The sequence below is a fragment of the Hemitrygon akajei genome, chromosome 22 (genome assembly GCF_048418815.1).
Source record: "Hemitrygon akajei chromosome 22, sHemAka1.3, whole genome shotgun sequence".
Classification (NCBI taxonomy): Eukaryota; Metazoa; Chordata; class Chondrichthyes; order Myliobatiformes; family Dasyatidae; genus Hemitrygon; species Hemitrygon akajei.
The window spans coordinates 54,462,451-54,480,968 of record NC_133145.1 but is presented as its reverse complement, the minus strand read 5'-3'; the positions used below and the strand labels follow the sequence as shown (position 1 = coordinate 54,480,968).

At 42.6% G+C, this 18,518-nt stretch overlaps 1 protein-coding gene across 2 annotated transcripts in view; it reads right to left on the bottom strand.

Annotated features, from left to right (window-relative positions):
- The window catches only part of tha1 (threonine aldolase 1), a 121,984-nt gene that overhangs the window by 37,121 nt on the left and 66,345 nt on the right, over positions 1–18,518 (bottom strand). Inside the window, exon 1 of one of the 2 annotated variants that reach the window (XM_073026255.1) lies at positions 12,214–12,319. The exons of the other annotated variant lie outside the window; for it this stretch is intronic. Coding sequence (XP_072882356.1) covers positions 12,214–12,280 — 67 coding nt within the window. The 5' untranslated portion in view covers positions 12,281–12,319. Of the gene's footprint in view, positions 1–12,213; positions 12,320–18,518 lie in introns of those variants that run through there. 2 annotated transcript variants of the gene reach the window in all.

Below are 18,518 nucleotides of genomic sequence, written 5' to 3'. Positions count from 1 at the left end.
TCCAACACTGCCCCTTCTCTAGTTGGTACCTCTATGTATCATTCGTAAATCTATTTTCCCAACTATCCCTCTGTTGGGGTAGCCTCCAACCTGATGGCATGAACATAGATTTCTCGAACTTCATGTAGTTGCCCACCCCTTTCACCATTCCCTATTCCTGTTTTTCTCTCTCTCCTTATCTCCTTACCAGCCCATCACCTCCCTCTGGTGCTTCTCCCCCTTCCCTTTCTTCCATGTTCTTCTACCCTCTCCTATCAGATTCACCCTCCTCCAGCCATTTATCTCGTTCACCAATCAGCTTCCCAGCTCTTTACTTCTCCTCCTCTCCCGGTTTCACCTACCACCTACCACCTTGTGCTTCATCCTCCCCTTCCCCCCACCCCACATTCTCACTCTGTCTTCTCCTTCTTTCCAGTCCTGATGAAGTTATTCCTTTCCATAGCTACTGCCTGGTCAACTGAATTCCTCCAGCATTTTATGTGTGTCTCCCAGATACTTTGGCTATTTCCCAAAGATTTGGTAGGACTAGATCTTCCCACTTTTGTATACAGTGGGGTTACATGGGCTAATCTCCAATCCTTTGGAACCATTCCAGAATATTAACTGTGTTGCAACATGACTACCAAAGCATCTGCTACTTCTTGGACCTGTTCTTTAAATACTCAAACCTGGGGGAGTAAAGTGTTCATAAGTTTAAGTTAAATTCAACATATGTAATCATTTACACTGTTGGACCTCTCTACAATATGGAATAGGAGATTGTTTCTTACTTATTCATCCCTTCTGTCACAACAGTTTGTTACAACATCTCAGAGTTTACAGATTAATTGGGTGCCAGCAGACCAGACATTCCATGGCACAGATATTAACTGATTACAAATACTTGCAATATTTCCTAACAGGATTCTTAAATGTCTAATTCTTCTGTAAAGTCAACCCTGCACAACCCCTCAGAGGCGTTGTCTCCAAGTAATCAGTTGTAGTCTCTGCCAGGGGCTGGGATAAAATGACCATTATGAAATTTACATGTTGCTTCTAAGTTATAGGTGAAAATAGAGAAGTAGGAGGGGGAGGTCATTTAGCCCAGTGAACCAGTTCCATCCCTTCCTCTGCCTGGCTCTCCATACCCTTTTCTTTCCTGTCTTGATGAAGGGTCTTGGCTCTAAACGTTGACTGTTTATTCCTTGCTATAGGTGCTGCCTGACCAGCTGAATTCCTCCAGTACTCTGTACGTGTGCGTTTCTCAAGACTTCCAGCATCTGCAGAATCTCTTCTGTATATCTTTCTCCCCAGAGATAGTTTTCCCCCCAGGGTGGAAATAGCTAATATGAGGGGGCATCATTTTAATGTGATTGGAGGAAAGTATAGAGGGGATGTCAGAGGTAGGTTATTTTTTACAGAGAGAGTGGTGAGTGCACGGAATGCGCTGCTGGGGGTGATGGTAGAGGCTCATACATTAGTTCAAATTCAAGTTTAATTGCCATTTATCCATATATGAATACCCATGAACACAGCCAAACGAAATAGTGCTACTTCAGGGCCAAGGTGTAAATCACAGTACCAACAATCATATACAGCACAGATTCATAGACACATGGATGAAATAAAAATGGAACTCTGTGCGTGTGTGTGTGTTGTGTATGTGCGTGTGTTGTGTGTGTGTTGCGTGTAGTGTGTATGTGTGTGTATGTGCTGTGCTGTTGTGTTTGTGTATGTGTGTGTGAGTGTGTCTGTGTGTGTTAGTTTGTGTGTGCGTGTGTGTGAGTGCGTATGTGAGTGTGTTTGTATGTGTGTGTGTGTGTGTTTGTGTTTATGTGTGTGTATGTGAGTGTGTGTGTGTGAGTGTGCATGTGTGTGTTTTGTGTGTGTCTGTGTGCGCATATGTGTTGTGTTAGTATGTGTGTGTGTGAGTGCGTATGTGAGTGTGTGTGCATGTGAGTGTATGTGTGTGTGAGTGTGTGTATGTGAGTGTGTGCGCACGCGTGTGTTTCTCCCCATAGCCTTTCCTGCTATTTGTGTCCATCTATTCACTCAGCGATACAGCACCGAGTCAGCCCTTTGAGCCACGCCGTCCCAGTGACCCCGCAACCTCAAATAATTCTAACCTAATCACAAAACAATATACAATGGCCAATTAGCCTACCCAGCATACGTTTGGACTGTGGGAGAGAACCAGAGCACCTGGAGACATCCATGCATTTGGGGAGGACGTACAGTCTCCTTATAGAACGGCGCTGCAATTGAAATCCAAATTCTGGAACACCCCAAGCTGTAATCGCGTCACGCTAACCACTATAATGGCTAAGATACAGTATAAAATATATCAGGCTCTTCTCAGAGAAATTCAGCAACTTTGCCTTCTGCGGTATAGAGTGCAGGTCTGAGTAAAGGAGTTTCTCCTTTAGCCCATATCCTGAGGCAATAATAATGTGGTGCATTTCCTGGACCTCAAGACACTGAGTAGTGATTAGACTAAGGGGTTTAAAATACTAGGCTGCCTTTGATGAGGCCGATCAAGAGAATCTACTTCCTCTGGTGGGGTCATCCAGAACAAGGCAGCGTAATCTTAAAATCAAGAGCTGCCCCACTTCAGAGGCACTTGGAGAATTCGAGGTTCAAAGTAAATTTATTATCAAAGTACATATAGGCCACCATATACAACCCTGAGATTTGTTTTCTTGTGTGCATGCACAGTAAATCAAAGGAACAGAAAAGAATCAATGAAAGACCACACCCAACAGGACAGGCAAATGACCAACGTGCAAAAGACAACCAACTGTGCAAATACGAAAGGAAAAAAACCCCAATAAATACTGAATGGAGAGTAGAGAGTTAGAGACTAGAAATGTGCATGCCCTCCACTGACACACGGGGTGAATGTAGGGTCACATTAAATCTTCAAAGCTGAAGTTACAAAGCATTTGTTAGGCAGGAGAAGCTGATGCTGGGAGAGATAACGCCAGTTAGGTTTGAAGATAACACAGAACTTAAGTGCTGGTTGGGGCTGAAGGGTATCTAGTATCTAGAATAGAAGCCTATCAGATAAAGAGAGTGGTTAAGAGTACGGAACAGGTGAACTTCTTAACCTCACTTCAAATTGCACAACCTTTGCACATTTCTGTTGTTTTGTGCTCTTTGATGTAATTAATATTGAAATATTAAAACATATTGAATATTGAGAGGCTTAGATAGAGAGGACACGGTGCGAATGTTTCCTACAGTGGGGGGAGTCTAGGGCCAGAGGACACAGCTTCAGAAAACAAGGATGTCCTTTTAGAACAGAGATGAAGAGGAATTTCTTTATCCAGAGGGTGGTGAATCTATGGAATTCATTGCCACTGATGGGCGTGGAGGCCAAGTCTTTGGGTGTACTTAAAGTGGCAGTTGATAGGTTCCTGGTGGGTAAGGGTGTTGAAGGTTACAGGGAGAAGGAGGGAGAATGGGGTTGAAATGGACAATTGATCTGCCATGATGGAATGGTAGAGCCGTTCTCTATGGGCTGAATGGCTTAAATCTGCTCCTGTGTCCTATGATCTTATAAGGTAGTATTTATTAGCTCTATACATGTACTGTTTGCTCCGTGAGTTTAATGAAAGCAAAGAATTCCATTCCACCCTGGTGTACACATATAACAATAAACTAACTGAACTTTGAACAAAAACTAGCTCCATCACCTTTGTTTCTTGATACTTCTCGCTTTATAGTGAGATATATCAGCTAATTGAGTGGAGGCATGAGATATTTCAGCTACCGGTAATTGAGTGGTGTTGCAGCAACAACCTTGTACTCAATGTCAGTAAGACCAAAGAGCTGAATGTGGACTTCAGAAAGGGTAAGACGAGGGAACACACACCTGTCCTTATCGGCGGGGTATGAAGTGGAAAGAGTGAACTATTTTAAGTTCTTGGGTGTCAGCATCTCTGAGAATCTGTCAGGTGAGCCCATCCTATTGATACAGTTATAAAGAAGGCGTGACAGCGGCTATATTTCATTCGGAGTTCGAGGAGATTTGGTAGGTCACCTAAGACACTTGCAAATTACTACAGATGTACCGTGGAGAGCATTCTAACTGGTTGCATCACTGTCTGGTATGTGGTGGGGGGGAGGGTGCACTGCACAGGATCGAAATAAGCTGCAGAAAGTTGTGAACTCACTCAGCTCCATCATGGGGTCTAGCTTCCCCAGCGTCCAAGCCATCTTCGAGGAGCAAAGCCTCGAAAAGGTGGCGTCCATCATTATGACCCCATTCCACCAGGACTTGCCCTCTTCTCATTGTTACCAACAGGAAGGAGGCACAGAAGACTGAAGTCACACACTCAATGATTCAGAAATAGCTTATTCCTTTCTGCCATCCGATTTCTGAATGGATATTTAACCCATAAGCACTACCTCACTAATTTTTATTTCCATTTTCCACTATTTATTTAACTATTTTACACACATACATACTTACATACACACCTACTGTAATTCACAGTTCTTTCTCTCTATTTATTATGTATTGCATTGTACTGCTGCCGCGAAGTTAACATATTTCACGATATGTGCCGGTGATATTAAACCTGATTCCGATATAGTACGATGACTGGAGTTGAGTATTCTGTTCTCCTAAGGGGTTGTCTATTCAGTGCTGAGCGCAGCCTGCTGGTGTCGCCACACAATCTGGCACCAACGTAGCACACACAGAACACAACAGGCGACAAAACTACAACAGCAAAACAAGCCCCATTCCTCCCTCCTGCGCATGCACATACACAGTCCTCTAACCCCAAGACAGGCTGTCTTCGTCAACTCCAGCACACTGGAATCCGGACTTGCAGACACTTGGCCTTTGACTACCCCAGAGGACTTGCGGAGGTCAAAAGGTCTCGACCTCTGATCCGACTCGGTTCGGTAAGCTTACAGCCTTGAAGCTGAAGGCAAGGCCAATACTGTATTGTGATTGAATTCAAGTAGAAACAAGGCGGCAGAATTAGAGGAGGCCAGGTATCTCCATGGGTTGTTGAGTTGATACAGATTGGTGTGGCGAAGTCTTGGTGACATCTGAAAACAAAGGTATGACCATGGTGTTGCTTAACCACGAGCCAGCTGTGGTTAGAAAGCACAGGATGAGCAGAAATCCAGAAAGGCAGGAGAGATAGGAAGGGGTGAAACTGTGAAAACCATAAAACTTCGGTAACTGTGTGAACAGATCTTGAGATAATGATTAGATATTAACTCCTGAAGTAAGTGTTGTCATATACTGTACCATAGAATGAGAACAAATTTACAATCAGACATCAAATCTTGGCAACATAAAATCTGAGCATAAACTAACAATTTTATCACAATCTTCCATAGTTAGTATATTCAATATGTTAGCATAACCAGGTTGAGTAAGGCAGAAAGTAGGATAACCAAGTTGAGTAAGACTGTTTAAACTGATGTAACTTTTTCCTCTATTAAGATTTCCACTGTATTTTTAACCCGAGTATTTGCACATTTAGGCCTTCCAAATATAATTTTCAGTAGTTCACCTCATGACCGCATACACATTTAATTTCAAATCTTTCAGCCCAGGTCCTATTTCTAGAATAGCACTTCATTTTCTCGGACAAACAGCTTCTTGAATGGCTCTGATCTAGTTCACCATTCTCAGTGTGGTTCCCTGGGCCTGAGTCTCGAAAGAAGAGATCATCTCGAGGTTCCTGTCAATTGTTAAACACTTCCTGTAATTTCCCAGGATTGATGAATTTTCACTCACTTAGGGACAGCACAGAAGATGCACATGATGCCTCTTTAATTACTTGTACTTCTCTTTCTGTCCTCTTGCCGCCTCGTCTCTGTTTTCCATTTCCCTGTTGCACAACTTGCTTGCACTATTCTGACCAGTCACCATCGCTTGTGGTTTTCTCTTTGCCAAAATTTGAGTCAAATGATAATATGAAGGAAGTAATGTTGCACAAATAGATTTCAATGTTACGACAGTCATTGCGCTTTATAAATGTTTCAGTAAAATACTCTTGAGAAGTTCCTGACAGGGAGGGAGAAATGCAATTCCAGTACTGTAAGTCCCGTTTTCAAATGACTCACCATCATAGGAGAAAAGCATTGAATAAAAAGCTTTGAGCTTACCTCACTGCAACTAATTGGGTCACTTTAACGAATTTCGCCACTGTGAAAATTTCCTTGGAGCAAATCTTCAACTTGTGAAATGTATAAGCACACCAGAGCTGCTTGCATTCTCCGCGCCAGTGATAACCGATCGGGGTTGTATGTTCCAACTACGTGGGTTTGCTCCAGTTTCCTCTTAACATTCCAAAACACGTAAGGTTAGAGTTAGGGTTAGTGAGTTGACTGTGTTGGTTGTTGATGCAAACTGACGCATTTCACTGTATGCTTTGATGTACACGTGACAAATAAAGCTAATCTGGTCTTAGTCCTAATGCACAGTCCTGAAACATCCACTCTTTCTTTTCTCCCACAGAAGTGTGCTCAACCTGCTAAGTTCCACCAGCAGATCGTTTGTTGCCCCAGATTCCACCATCTGCAATCTCTTGTCTCCAGGCACAAAGCCTCAAAACTGTTTCATTTGCCAAACGTGCACTATCCTCAATTTTCAAGAAATCAGGATCAATCCTGTTCCACAGTGAGACAGATGGAATTATAAGACCATAGCACCATAAGATATAGGAGCAGATTTAGGCCATTTGGCCCACTCAATCAGTTACACCATTCCATCATGGCTGATTGATTTTTCCTCTCAACTCCAGTCTCGTGCCTTCCCCCATATCCCTTCATGGCCTGACCCAATCAAGAATCATAAATATGCAGCAGCTTATGGGGAAAAGATCTACAGATTCAACACTCTCTGGCTAAAGATTTTTTTTGTTATCTCTGTTCTAAAAGGATGATCTTCTATTCTGAAGCTATGTCCTCTGGTCTTAGACTTTCACACCATAGGAAACATCATCTTCACATCCACTTTGTCAAAGGCCTTTCACCATTTGATAGATTTCAATGAGGTCACCCATTATTCTTCTGAATTCTGGTGAGCACAGGTCCAGAGCCATCAAACACTCTTGATATGACAAGCCCTTCAATCCTGGAATCACTTTTGTGAACTTTCTTTGAACCCTCTTCAGTAGTAGCCTCTCAAAGTAGTAGCAGCACTATAGGCTCAAATAGAAAGGCCACACTGAGTTGGCATTCAAAATAACAGAGGCTTTTTATTAAAATTGGTGCTCACAGGGAGACCAGTCAGAGCTGATCTACCTGAGTGTGAATTTGGTACAGATTTTATGTTCTCAACTGACAAGGTTGTTAGAACTTGATCTATAGTAACAGTAAGTTTTGATAACAGGATCAGAAACACAAGAAATTCTATGGATTCTGAAAATCCAGAGCAAAAGACAGGTCAGGCAGCATCTATGGAGAGGGATAAACAGTCAACGTTTCGAGCCGAGACCCTTCACAGGACTCTCAGCATGTCGGCCTGAAATGTCGACTGTTTACTCCTCTCCATAGATGCTGCCTGACCTGCTGAGTTCTTTTAGCATTTTGATCAGAATGGTGGTTACAGAGAGAAAAAAAACTCAATTAGGTGACAAGCTAGCATTTTGATTAGAGAACAAAATAATTTTCCACAAGTCCAACTCAGTTAACAGTGAATCCAATATTCTAAGAGAACAATAGATGTATACTATAACATAATTAGTGAAGTTCCTGAAACTCAGCTGTCGTCACTGCTACATTCCACATTTCTACTTCTAGGTTTTGTCTGCGGTTTCCTGTTGGCACATCAGTACAAACTACGTCCCTATTTGGTAGATATAGCCCTCACTATTCCTTCCCACGCAACAAGCAGCAACGTGTTACTCCTTGACTTCAGAATGTTCAGTGTATGAATATTTGTTTGCCAGATCATATGACATTCATAAGTTCTAAGAAAACCTTGAAGAAAACATACCAAGGTGCTGTATAGGAATGTTATCAGGGTCTGATACAAAAAACCATAAAATGCTCTTGTTCCAGGTGATTGAAAATCGATCAATGTTTGATTCCCGCCATTGTCTGGCAGAAGTTTGTACGTTCTCCCTGTAACCGTGTGGGTTTCCTCTGGGTGCTCCAGCAGCTTCCTCCCAGATTTCAAGAAAAGGTGGAAAGGTTAGAGTTAGTAACTTGTTTGTTTGTTACGTCCCATGCCATATGATGGAGGTGATCATGGTCTTTCCATGACCATGATTGTTCTTGGCAAGTTTTTCTATATAAGTAGTTTGCCACTGACTTCTCCTGGGTGGTGTCTTTACAAAATGGGTAACCCCAGCCATTATCAATACTCTTTAGAGACTGTCTACCTGGCATTAATGGTCACATAACCAGGACTTATGATATGTACCAGCTGCTCAAACGACCATCCTCCAACTATTCCCATGGCTTCATGTGACCCTAATTAGGGGGCTAAGCAGGTGCTACACCTTGCCCAAGGGTGACCTGCAGGCTAGCGGAGGGAAGGAGCACCTTACACCTCCTTTAGTAGAGACGTATCTCTACCCTGCCACCCTGTAAGTTGTAGTTGAGCTATTTCAATGTTTCGACATACATGTGACATATAAAACTAACCTTTGTCACTTTGCTTAACGAGCTAGGACTTAAGAAGTGACTCAAAGGAGGTGGGAGGTTCACAGGGATAAACACAAGAGGATTTCATAGCTTAGATACAAGGCAACTGAAGGCATGGCTATCTCTAATTGAATAACTACATCAGGGATACTCAAGATACCAGGGATGGATAATCACATGGACCTAGAAGATTCAAGATTGAAGATTGTCATTCTTCAGAACACGAACGTCAAGGAGAATGAAATGATTATCACTCCAGATCTGATAACAACATAAAAAGCACAATAAATATAAATAAGAAATCAATCCTATAAGCTGCAATGTACTTAGACTGTTAGTATGTACATAAAGTGACATAGGTGATGTGTACGTAGTGGAGGTGGGATGGGTTAATGGGTGGAGTTATTGATCGGCCTGACGACTTGGGGGCAGTACCTGCTTTTTGAGTCCAGTGGTCCTGCTGTGGGTGCTGTGCAGCCTTTTCTCTGATGGGAGTGGGATAAGCAGTCCATATGCAGTGTTGACAGCAGCACAGTTTCTGTACCACACAGTGATGATGCCTGTTCACGTTCTATCAACTGCACAACCGCAGAAGGTTGTGAAAATGCTCAGACTGCTTTCTGCGCTAACTGCTCGAGCCAAAACTGCTCCAAATATCCTTAGGCAGAGACTACATTGGTTGGAAAACAAGCTTAGCTTCCAAGTTCCAGGTCAAGTCAGAGACCACTGTCCACCAGCTGCTCCCCGACATCATTGGAAAACTCCTCAGCAGTAAAACAAGACAAATTTGACACGTCTCATCTCCTCTGACAGTTACACTGACTTGCACCGTTATGCATTCTGTTAATGCCAGAGTAACTGACCACGTGGTTGACTGATCTAAATTCAGTACAGAATATCAAAACTGATTCATATCAGCAAGAAGTCTTAACGAATTGGCATTTGAACTCAGGTAGTTAATTCGCGGCCAGCATCCTTGGTGCTTCCCAGATACTGAGTATCAGAAGAATATTAACAATAATCTCTTGCTATCGTTTCATGCCAACAAAATTGTCATTCTGACCTAATATCTTTATGAATCAGGATCAGGTCTATTATCACTGACATATATCATGAAATTTGTTGTTTTGCAGCAGCAGTATGGCAAAATACATACAATATGCCATAAATTTCAATAAAGAATACATATATAAAAAAATTAAATAAGTCACGCAAAAAGAGAGCAAAGATAGTGAGATAGTGTTCATGCATAAGCTCTGTTGTCCGTTCATAAGTCTGCAGGCATTTAAATTTATGTTTGAGCTGGGGAAAGGTTTCTGAGTGAATGAAGGAGTGCGAAGGGATGAACATAGAACATTGTAGTCTGTGCTAAACTATTAATCTGCCTAGTCCCACTGTCCTGCATCCGGACCATATCCCTCTCATCCATGTACCTATCCAAATTTCTCTTACATGTTGAAAACGACCCCACATCCATCACTTGTGTAGACTACTCTCACCACTCTCAGAGTGAAGAAGTTGCCTCTAGTATTCCCCTTGAATATTTCACCTTTCATCCTTAACTCATGACCTCTAATTGTAGTCTCACTCAACCTCAGTGGAAAAAGCCTGTTTGCATTTACCCTATCTATAGCCCTCATAATTTTGTGTACCTCCATCAAAACTCCCCTCAATTTTCTAAGTTCTAGGGAATAAAGACCTATCTAATGAACCTTTTCCTATAACTCAGGTCTTCAAGTCTTTGTAAATTTTCTCTGCACTCTTTCAATCTTATTTACAGCTTTCCTGTAGGTTGGTGACCAAAACTGCCCACAAAACTCCAAATTAAGCCTCACCAACATCTTATACAATTTCACCATAACATTCCAACTCCTGTACTCAGTACTTTGATTTATGAAGGCCAATATGTCAATAGCTTTCTTTACGACCCCATCTACCTGTGACACTACTTTCAAGGAATTAAGGATCTATATTCCCAGAGCCCTCTGTCTTACTACACTCCTCAGTGGCCCATTGCTTACCTAGTTGGTCTTCCCGAAGTACAACACTTCACGCTTGTCTGCATTAAGTTTCATCTGTCCATTTTTCCAGATGGTCCAGACCTTCCAGAAAGCTTCGATGGCCTTGCTTGCTATCCACTATACCCCCAATCTTGGTGTCATCTGCAAATTTGCTTATCTAGTTTAACACATTATCATCCAGATCATTGATATAGATGACAAATAACAGTCGATCCCTGCAACGCACCACTAGTCACAGGCCTCCAGTCAGAGAGGTAACTGTCTACACTCTCTGGCTTCTCATCCAATTTACTACCTCATCTTCGATGCTGAAATAATTAGAATTTATTTAAATCTTACATCCGTCCAACAACATGAGCGAGTAAATATCTTTGCGTTATAACTCTGTCTCAATGTACAGACATGTGAATTTATAAGTCTAATGGCTTGTAGAAAGAAACTGTCCTGTAGCCTGTTGGTCCTGGCTTTAATATTGCGGCACCGTATACCATATGGAAACAGCTGAAACAGTTTATGGTTGTGTTGACTGGTGTCCCCGATGAGCTTCCAGGCATTCTTTACGTATCTGCTGCTGTAAATTCCTCAAGTTCACATCCACAGAAGCACTGGGCTGTCCGTACCACTCTCTGCAGTGCCCAGCGATCAAGGTTGGCGCAGTTCCCGTACCAGGCGGTGATACTGCCAGTCAGGATGCTCTCAAAGTTTCCCCCGTAAAAGGCCTTGAGGATTTGGGGGCTCATGCCGAACTTCTTCAGTCGCCTGAGGTGGAAGAGACACTGTTGTGCTTTTTTGTCACACAGCCGGTGTGTACAGTCCAGGTGAGACCTGCGGTGATGTGCAAGAGAGAGGGAGACTGAGGATGAAGGGAGGGAATGAGCTCTGATGGAAATGTGAGAGAATGGAATGGAGGAGAAAGGAAGTTGAGGACAGAAATGATAGAAGAGGTGGGGACAAAGGGAGGAAAGAGGAGAGAAGAGAGATGAAGAGGGCAGAGAATGGGGGAAAGTGGAGAAGCAGAAAGGGTAGGGAAGAGAACGTAATGGGAAAAGGGGAGAGATAAAAGGGTAACACAGGGGGCATGTGCATGCTTCTACAGGTGTTCTTACAGCTGTTAGTATAAGAAGGCTTTGGGAGCAAACCCCAGGCTAAAAATCCAGAGTGGAGTCCCTAAGGCAATCCTACATGGAGTTCAATGCTGACTGGCAACTCCTGTGACGCTGCTGGCACCAAACTGTATCAGTCTCTGCTGTTCTTTTGAGTTCATCAGTTGCATGGAGAGGGGAGCTTGCTACAGAGGGCAACAGTTTGCTCTCCACATAGTACTGCCCAGGCTTGCATATCTAGACAGCTAGGTCACAATATCCATGTTCAACTCTAACCGATGGGGCCCTCACATTTTATTTGAAGCAACAATTTTTTTCAAAAGTCCTTTCCTACAATTCTTGAATGATTAACAGTGGCAGATCCATCTTCACATTATTGTTTGAATAAACAATGGCTAATCACTTTCCTGTAAAAAGTATTGCCTTAAGCATTTATCAGAATACAGAAATCCATTCCAGGAATGTTCATTTCATTATTAAATACTCACATGTTTGCAAACTGGAAAGGATATAATTAGTTTTGCTGCAGAAGATAATACTCTTGTCACAATTCATTCATCGTTTGCTAGCACATTTCTGGCACAGGTGATACTGTCTGAACTAAGTTTAGAGTTCAGAAACGCATGGTTCTTTGAACTGAATGCACAGCATTTGTGCTGACTCCAAATAATTATTTCAAGAATTCAATCCCACAGTTATTGGTAGACTCCCTAGTGCTGCATCAATTTAATGACTGGAGACCCTGCATTTCCAAATTTATGGCAATAATTAAAGGATCAAGGATTTCAGGGTGGAACATCTGATGTGCGATTAATGACTTCAGTGCTTATAATGGGAAAGGTATTTTGCTCTTATCCCTTTTAATGTTAGTGACTCCACTAACTCACATTCTACAATCAGTTATTGATAAATGTAATGCAACAGTACACTGACCCAGTGCTTGCTTTTAAGACAAACAAATAAAACCGGTTGAGTGGGAACTTTCAGTGATCTTTTGCTCTGTCTGAGAACCACCGAGAGTTGGGCAAAGCAACAGACTTGGATCCTTGACCTATCTCGAGGAATAGTTGATTAAAACAAAAAAACAGATAGAAAACTTAATTGGAAATGAAGGATACCCTCAAAATGGTGTAGGTAAGGTTGAAAGACCAGCATCATCACTTGCCTCAGACTGCTGTTGGCGTTTGGCACAGTAATGAATGTCCTCCATCTCTGCCCATGGCCATCTTTGGTCTTGATTTTGGCGGTGTTCAGCTTCTTCGTGTCAGTAGCTTCCTCTCGGTTTTCACTACTGTCACTCAAGCAAATCTTGGGTGGAGACTCAGGAATACTGTCACACACCAATCTAGGATTCATCACTGCTGTTTATTTAACAATATTTTTGGCCAGTCGGGATTGGCAGCCCTGAGCTAAACCCCCAAAACTGAAGGACCAGTGGACCACTGATAGTCTGGCCTCTACCCTTTAGCATGGGTGACCTAACCAAGAAAAGTTACAAGAATGCTGCCTGGAATGGAGGACCTAAGTTATAGGAAAAGAATAAATGGGTTAGGACTTTATTCCTTGGAACATAGAAGATTGAGGGAAGATGTGATAGAGGTTTACAAAATTATGAGGGATAGGCATTGGGTAAAGGTAAACAGGCTTTTTCTACTTAAATTGGATGGGACTACAACTAAAGGCCATGGGTTAAGGGTGAAAGGTGAAAAGTTTAAGGGAAACATGAGGGAAAAACATCTTCACTCAGAAGGTCGTGAGAGTTTGGAATGAGCTGCCAGTGCATATGGTGCATGTGAGCTCGATTTCAACGTTTGAGAGAGGTTTGGATAAGTACATGGATGACACGGGTATGCAAGGACATAAAATTAAATTATAAAATAAATAAATAATGCAAGACAAAGAAATAATGAGGTAGTGTTCATGGGTTCATGGACTGGTAACAAATCTGATGACAGATTTTGGTCAGATTTCAGAGGGGAAGAAGCTGTTCCTGAATTGTTGAGTGTGGGTCTACAGGCTCCTGTACAAGATGACCCATGATGAAATGGGGGAGCAAGCTCAATGGGCCGAATGTCCTGATTCTGCACCAATGTCTCATGGTCCTGGATGGTGAGGGGTATCACCTTCCTGAGGTACCGACTTAATGATGGATGCTGCCTTCTTGAGGTACAACCTCTTGAAGATGACATTGATGGTGGGAAGGGTTGTACCCATGATGGAGCTAACTGAGCTTTCAAACCTCTGTAGCATCTTCTGATCCTGTGCATTGGTACTTCCGTGCTATTGTCAGCATAACAAAATTTTAAATCAACAGGCAGCCCAGGATATTGCCACCATGTGACCATGTAGTTTTTGTCCAGGCCCTCCAGCACTCTCCAGGTTAATTGATCATTGTAAATTGACCTAAGTGTGGCAGGGCCTGGTTGGCGTAGGCGTTTGTGGGGAAGGCGCAAACAAAAAACGAACCAGATCAACACGGATTCAGTGAGCCAAATGACCTGTTTCTGTGCTGTACAACTCTGTGAGGATAGATCTATTGTACTGAACCAACAGTGTACGCTTGAGTAAAATGACAGAGAATGCTGGTTAATTGGTAACTTGATCAAGATCATTAAGTATCAAGTATCCTGTTATTGTACAAAGCAACATTGAGAAAGCCTGTGCTTGGAAAAGCCATTTATTGCTAACAATGACAAGGCAAAGGTCAAAAAGTCAGCTGGTTGTCTGTGGTACCTTTGGAACCAAGGGAAGAACAAAAAGTTCCCTTATTTTGCTGATTTACCAAAACCAGAAAAGTGCAGATTTTTCAGACAACTGGGTACAATGTTTAAACAATATATGTTAGAGATCTCCCAAGGCAAATGACCTAATCAAGCTGTCCTTCCAGTGCTCCTCACCAGAAAGAGATTGTATAAGTCAAGTCAAGTCACTTTTATTGTCATTTCGACCATAACTGCTATGTACAGTACATAGTAAAATGAGACGTTTTTCAGAACCATAGTGTTACATGACACAGTACAAAAACTACACTGAACTACGTAAAAAACAACACAGAGAAAAAAAAAACTACACTAGACTACAGACCTACCCAGGACTGCATAAAGACACAAAACAGTGCAGGCATTACAATAAATAATAAACGGGACAATAGGGCAGTAAGGTGTCAGTCCAGGCTCTGGGTATTGAGGAGTCTGATAGCTTGGGGGAAGAAACTGTTACATAGTCTGGTCATGACAGCCTGAATGCTTTGGTGCCCTTTTCCCAGATGGCAGGAGGGAGAAGAGTTTGTAAGAGGGGTGCATGGGGTCCTTCATAATTCTGTTTGCTTTGCGGATGCAGCGTGTAGTGTAAATGTCTGTGATGCCAGGAAGAGAGACCCCGATGATCTTCTCAGCTGACCTCACTATCTGCTGCAGGGTCTTGCGATCTGAGATGGTGCAATTTCCGAACCAAGCAGTGACGCAGCTGCTCAGGATGCTCTCGGTACAACCCCTGTAGAATGTGATGAGGATGGGGGGGTGGGAGATAAGAAGATAAATCCTATCTGGTTGAACTGTCGTGTTGCAACATTGAAAAGAATTCCCAAATTTGGTAAAATAAATACAATGATCTTTTGTATACTTGGTGTGGGAGAGTCTTCACTGTGTGTAGAAGTTGCTTCAGCCTAGTGTCATTTATAAAGACTTAACTGAAGGATGTTTAAATGATTTGTATCATGATGAACTTAAGATAATGAACTTGGTTTGGCTCAGTGATTGGCATGTTCACTCTAGGAATTTAAAAGCTGACAATGTCCATCCTCATCAAGGGATCAGAAATGGAAAGAGTTCTTGGGTGTCAACATCTCTGAGGATCTGTTCTGGGCCCAACAAATCGATGCAGTTACAAAGAAGGCCTAACAATGGCTATACTTCATTAGGAGTTTGAGGAGATTTGGTAAGTCACCGAAAACACTCGCAAATTTCTACCAACATACCGTGGACAGCATTCTAATTGGCTGCATCACTGTCTGGTATGGGGGGGGGGGGGAGGGTATGGTGGCCACTGCACAGGATCAAAATAAGCTGAAAGTTGTAAACTCAGCCAGCTTCATCGTAGGTACTAGTTTCCCCAGCATTCAGGACATTTTCAAGGAACGATGCCTCAAAAAGGCAACATCCATACATTAAGGACTATCACCCAGGACATACCCTCTTCTCATTGCTACTATTAGGAAGGAGGTACAGAAGCCCGAAACTACAACTCAACGATTCAGGAACAGCTTCTTCCCCTCCACTATCAGGTTTCTGAATGGACAATTAACCAATGAACACTATCTCACTACTTTTTTTTTCTCTTTTTGCACTATTTAATTAACTTTTAAAACATCTATATAAGAAACACAGAAACATAGAAAACCTAGAGCACAATACAGGCCCTTTGGCCCATATAGTTGTGCTGAACATGTTCCTATCTTAGAAATTACTAGACTTACCCATAGCCCTCTATTTTTCTAAGCTCCATGTACCTATCTAAAAGCCTCTTAAAAGACCCTATCGTTTCCATCTCCACCACCGTTGCCGGCAGCCCGTTCCACGCACTCACCACTCTCTGCGTAAAAAACTTACCCCTGACACCTCCTCTGTACCTGCTCCCCAGCACCTTAAACCTGTGTCCTCTTGTGGCAACCATTTCAGCCCTTGGAAAAAGCTTCTGACTATCCACACGATCAATGCCTCTCATCATCCTATACACCTCTATCAGGTCACCTCTCATCCTCCGTGGCTCCAAGAAGAAAAGGCTGAGTTCACTCAACCTGTTTTCAAAAGGCATGTTCCCCAATCCAGGCAATATCCTTGTAAATCTCCTCTGCACCCTTTCTATGGCTTCCACAACCTTCCTGTAGTGAGGCGACCAGAACTGAGCACAGTACTCCAAGTGGGGCCTGACCAGGGTCCTATACAGCTGCAACATTACCTCTCGACTCCTAAATTCAATACCACGATTAATGAAGGCCAATACACCAGATGCCTTCTTAACCATAAAGTCAACCTGCACAGCTACTTTGAGCGTCCTATAGACTCGGACCCCAAGATCCCTCTGATCCTCCACACTGCCAAGAATCTTACCATTAATACTATATCCTGTCATCATACTTGACCTACCAAAATGAACCACCTCACACTTATCTGGGTTGAACTCCATCTGTCACTTCTCAGCCCAGTTTTGTATCTTATCAATGTCTCGCTGTAACCACTGACAGCCCTCCACACTATCCACTACACCTCCAAACTTTGTTTCATCAGCAAACTTACTAACCCATCCCTCCACTTGCTCATCCAGGTCATGTATAAAAATCTCAAAGAGCAAGGGTCCCAGAACAGATCCCTGAGGCATACCACTGGTCACTGATCTCCATACAGAATATGACCCTACAACCACTCTTTGCCTTCTGTGGGCAAGCCAGTTCTGGATCCACAAAGCAATGTCCCCTTGGATTCCATGCCTCCTTACTTTCTCAATAAGCCTTGCATGGGGTACCTTATCAAATTCCTTGCTGAAATTCATATACACTATATCTACTGCTCTTCTTTCATCAATGTGTTTAGTCACATCCTCAAAAAATTCAATCAGGCTCATAAGGCACGACCTGCCTTTGACAAAGCCATGCTGACTATTCCTAATCATATTAAACCTCTCTAAATGTTCATAAATCCTGCCTCTCAGGATCTTCTCCATCAACTTACCAACCACTGAAGTAAGACTCTCTGGCCTATAACTTCCTGGGCTATCTCTACTCCCTTTCTTGAATAAAGGAACAACATCTGCAACCCTCCAATCCTCCGGAACCTCTCCCGTCCCCATTGATGATGAAAAGATCATCGGCAGAGGTTCAGCAATCTCCTCCCTCGCCTCCCACAGTAGCCTGGGGTACATCTCAAGCATTCCCGGTGACTTATCCAACTTGATGCTTTCCAGGAGCTCCAGCACATCCTCTTTCTTAATATCTACATGCTCAAGCTTTTCAGTCTGCTGCAAGTCATCACTACAATCACCAAGATCCTTTTCCATAGTGAATACTGAAATAAAGTATTCATTAAGCACCTCTGCTATTTCCTCTGGTTCCATACACACTTTCCCACTGTCACACTTCTTTCACGTCTTATCCTCTTGCTCTTCACATACTTGTAGAATGCCTTGGGGTTTTCCTTAATCCTGTCCGCCAAGGCCTTCGCATGGCCCCTTCTGGCTCTCCTAATTTCCTTTTTAAGCTCCTTCCTGTTAGCCTTATAATCTTCTAGATTCCTATCATTACCTAGACCTCTGAACCTTTTGTAAACTTGACTAGATTTATTACAGTCTTTGTACACCACGGTTCCTGTATCCTACCATAACTTCTGTCTCATTGGAATGTACCTATGCAGAACTCCACACAAATATCCCCTGAACGTTTGCCACATTTCTTCCGTACTTTTCCGAGAACATCTGTTCCCAATTTAAGCTTCCAATTTCCTGCCTGATAGCCTCAAAATTCCCTTTACTCTTCCTTTTACAGTAAATTAGTTACTGTAATTTACAGTTTTATTGTTATGTATTTCAATGGATTGCTGCCATAAAACAACAAATTTCACGATATATGCCGGTAATATTAAATCTGATTCTGATTCTAATATCAGCCTGTTTATCTTGTGACTATTTGTGAGTCTGCTGTCCTGCCTATCTACATTGGGTGGCACAATACCATCGTGGTTAGCACAATGCTTTACAATGCCAGAGACCAGGGTTCAATTCCCACGCCTGTCAGTAAGGCGTT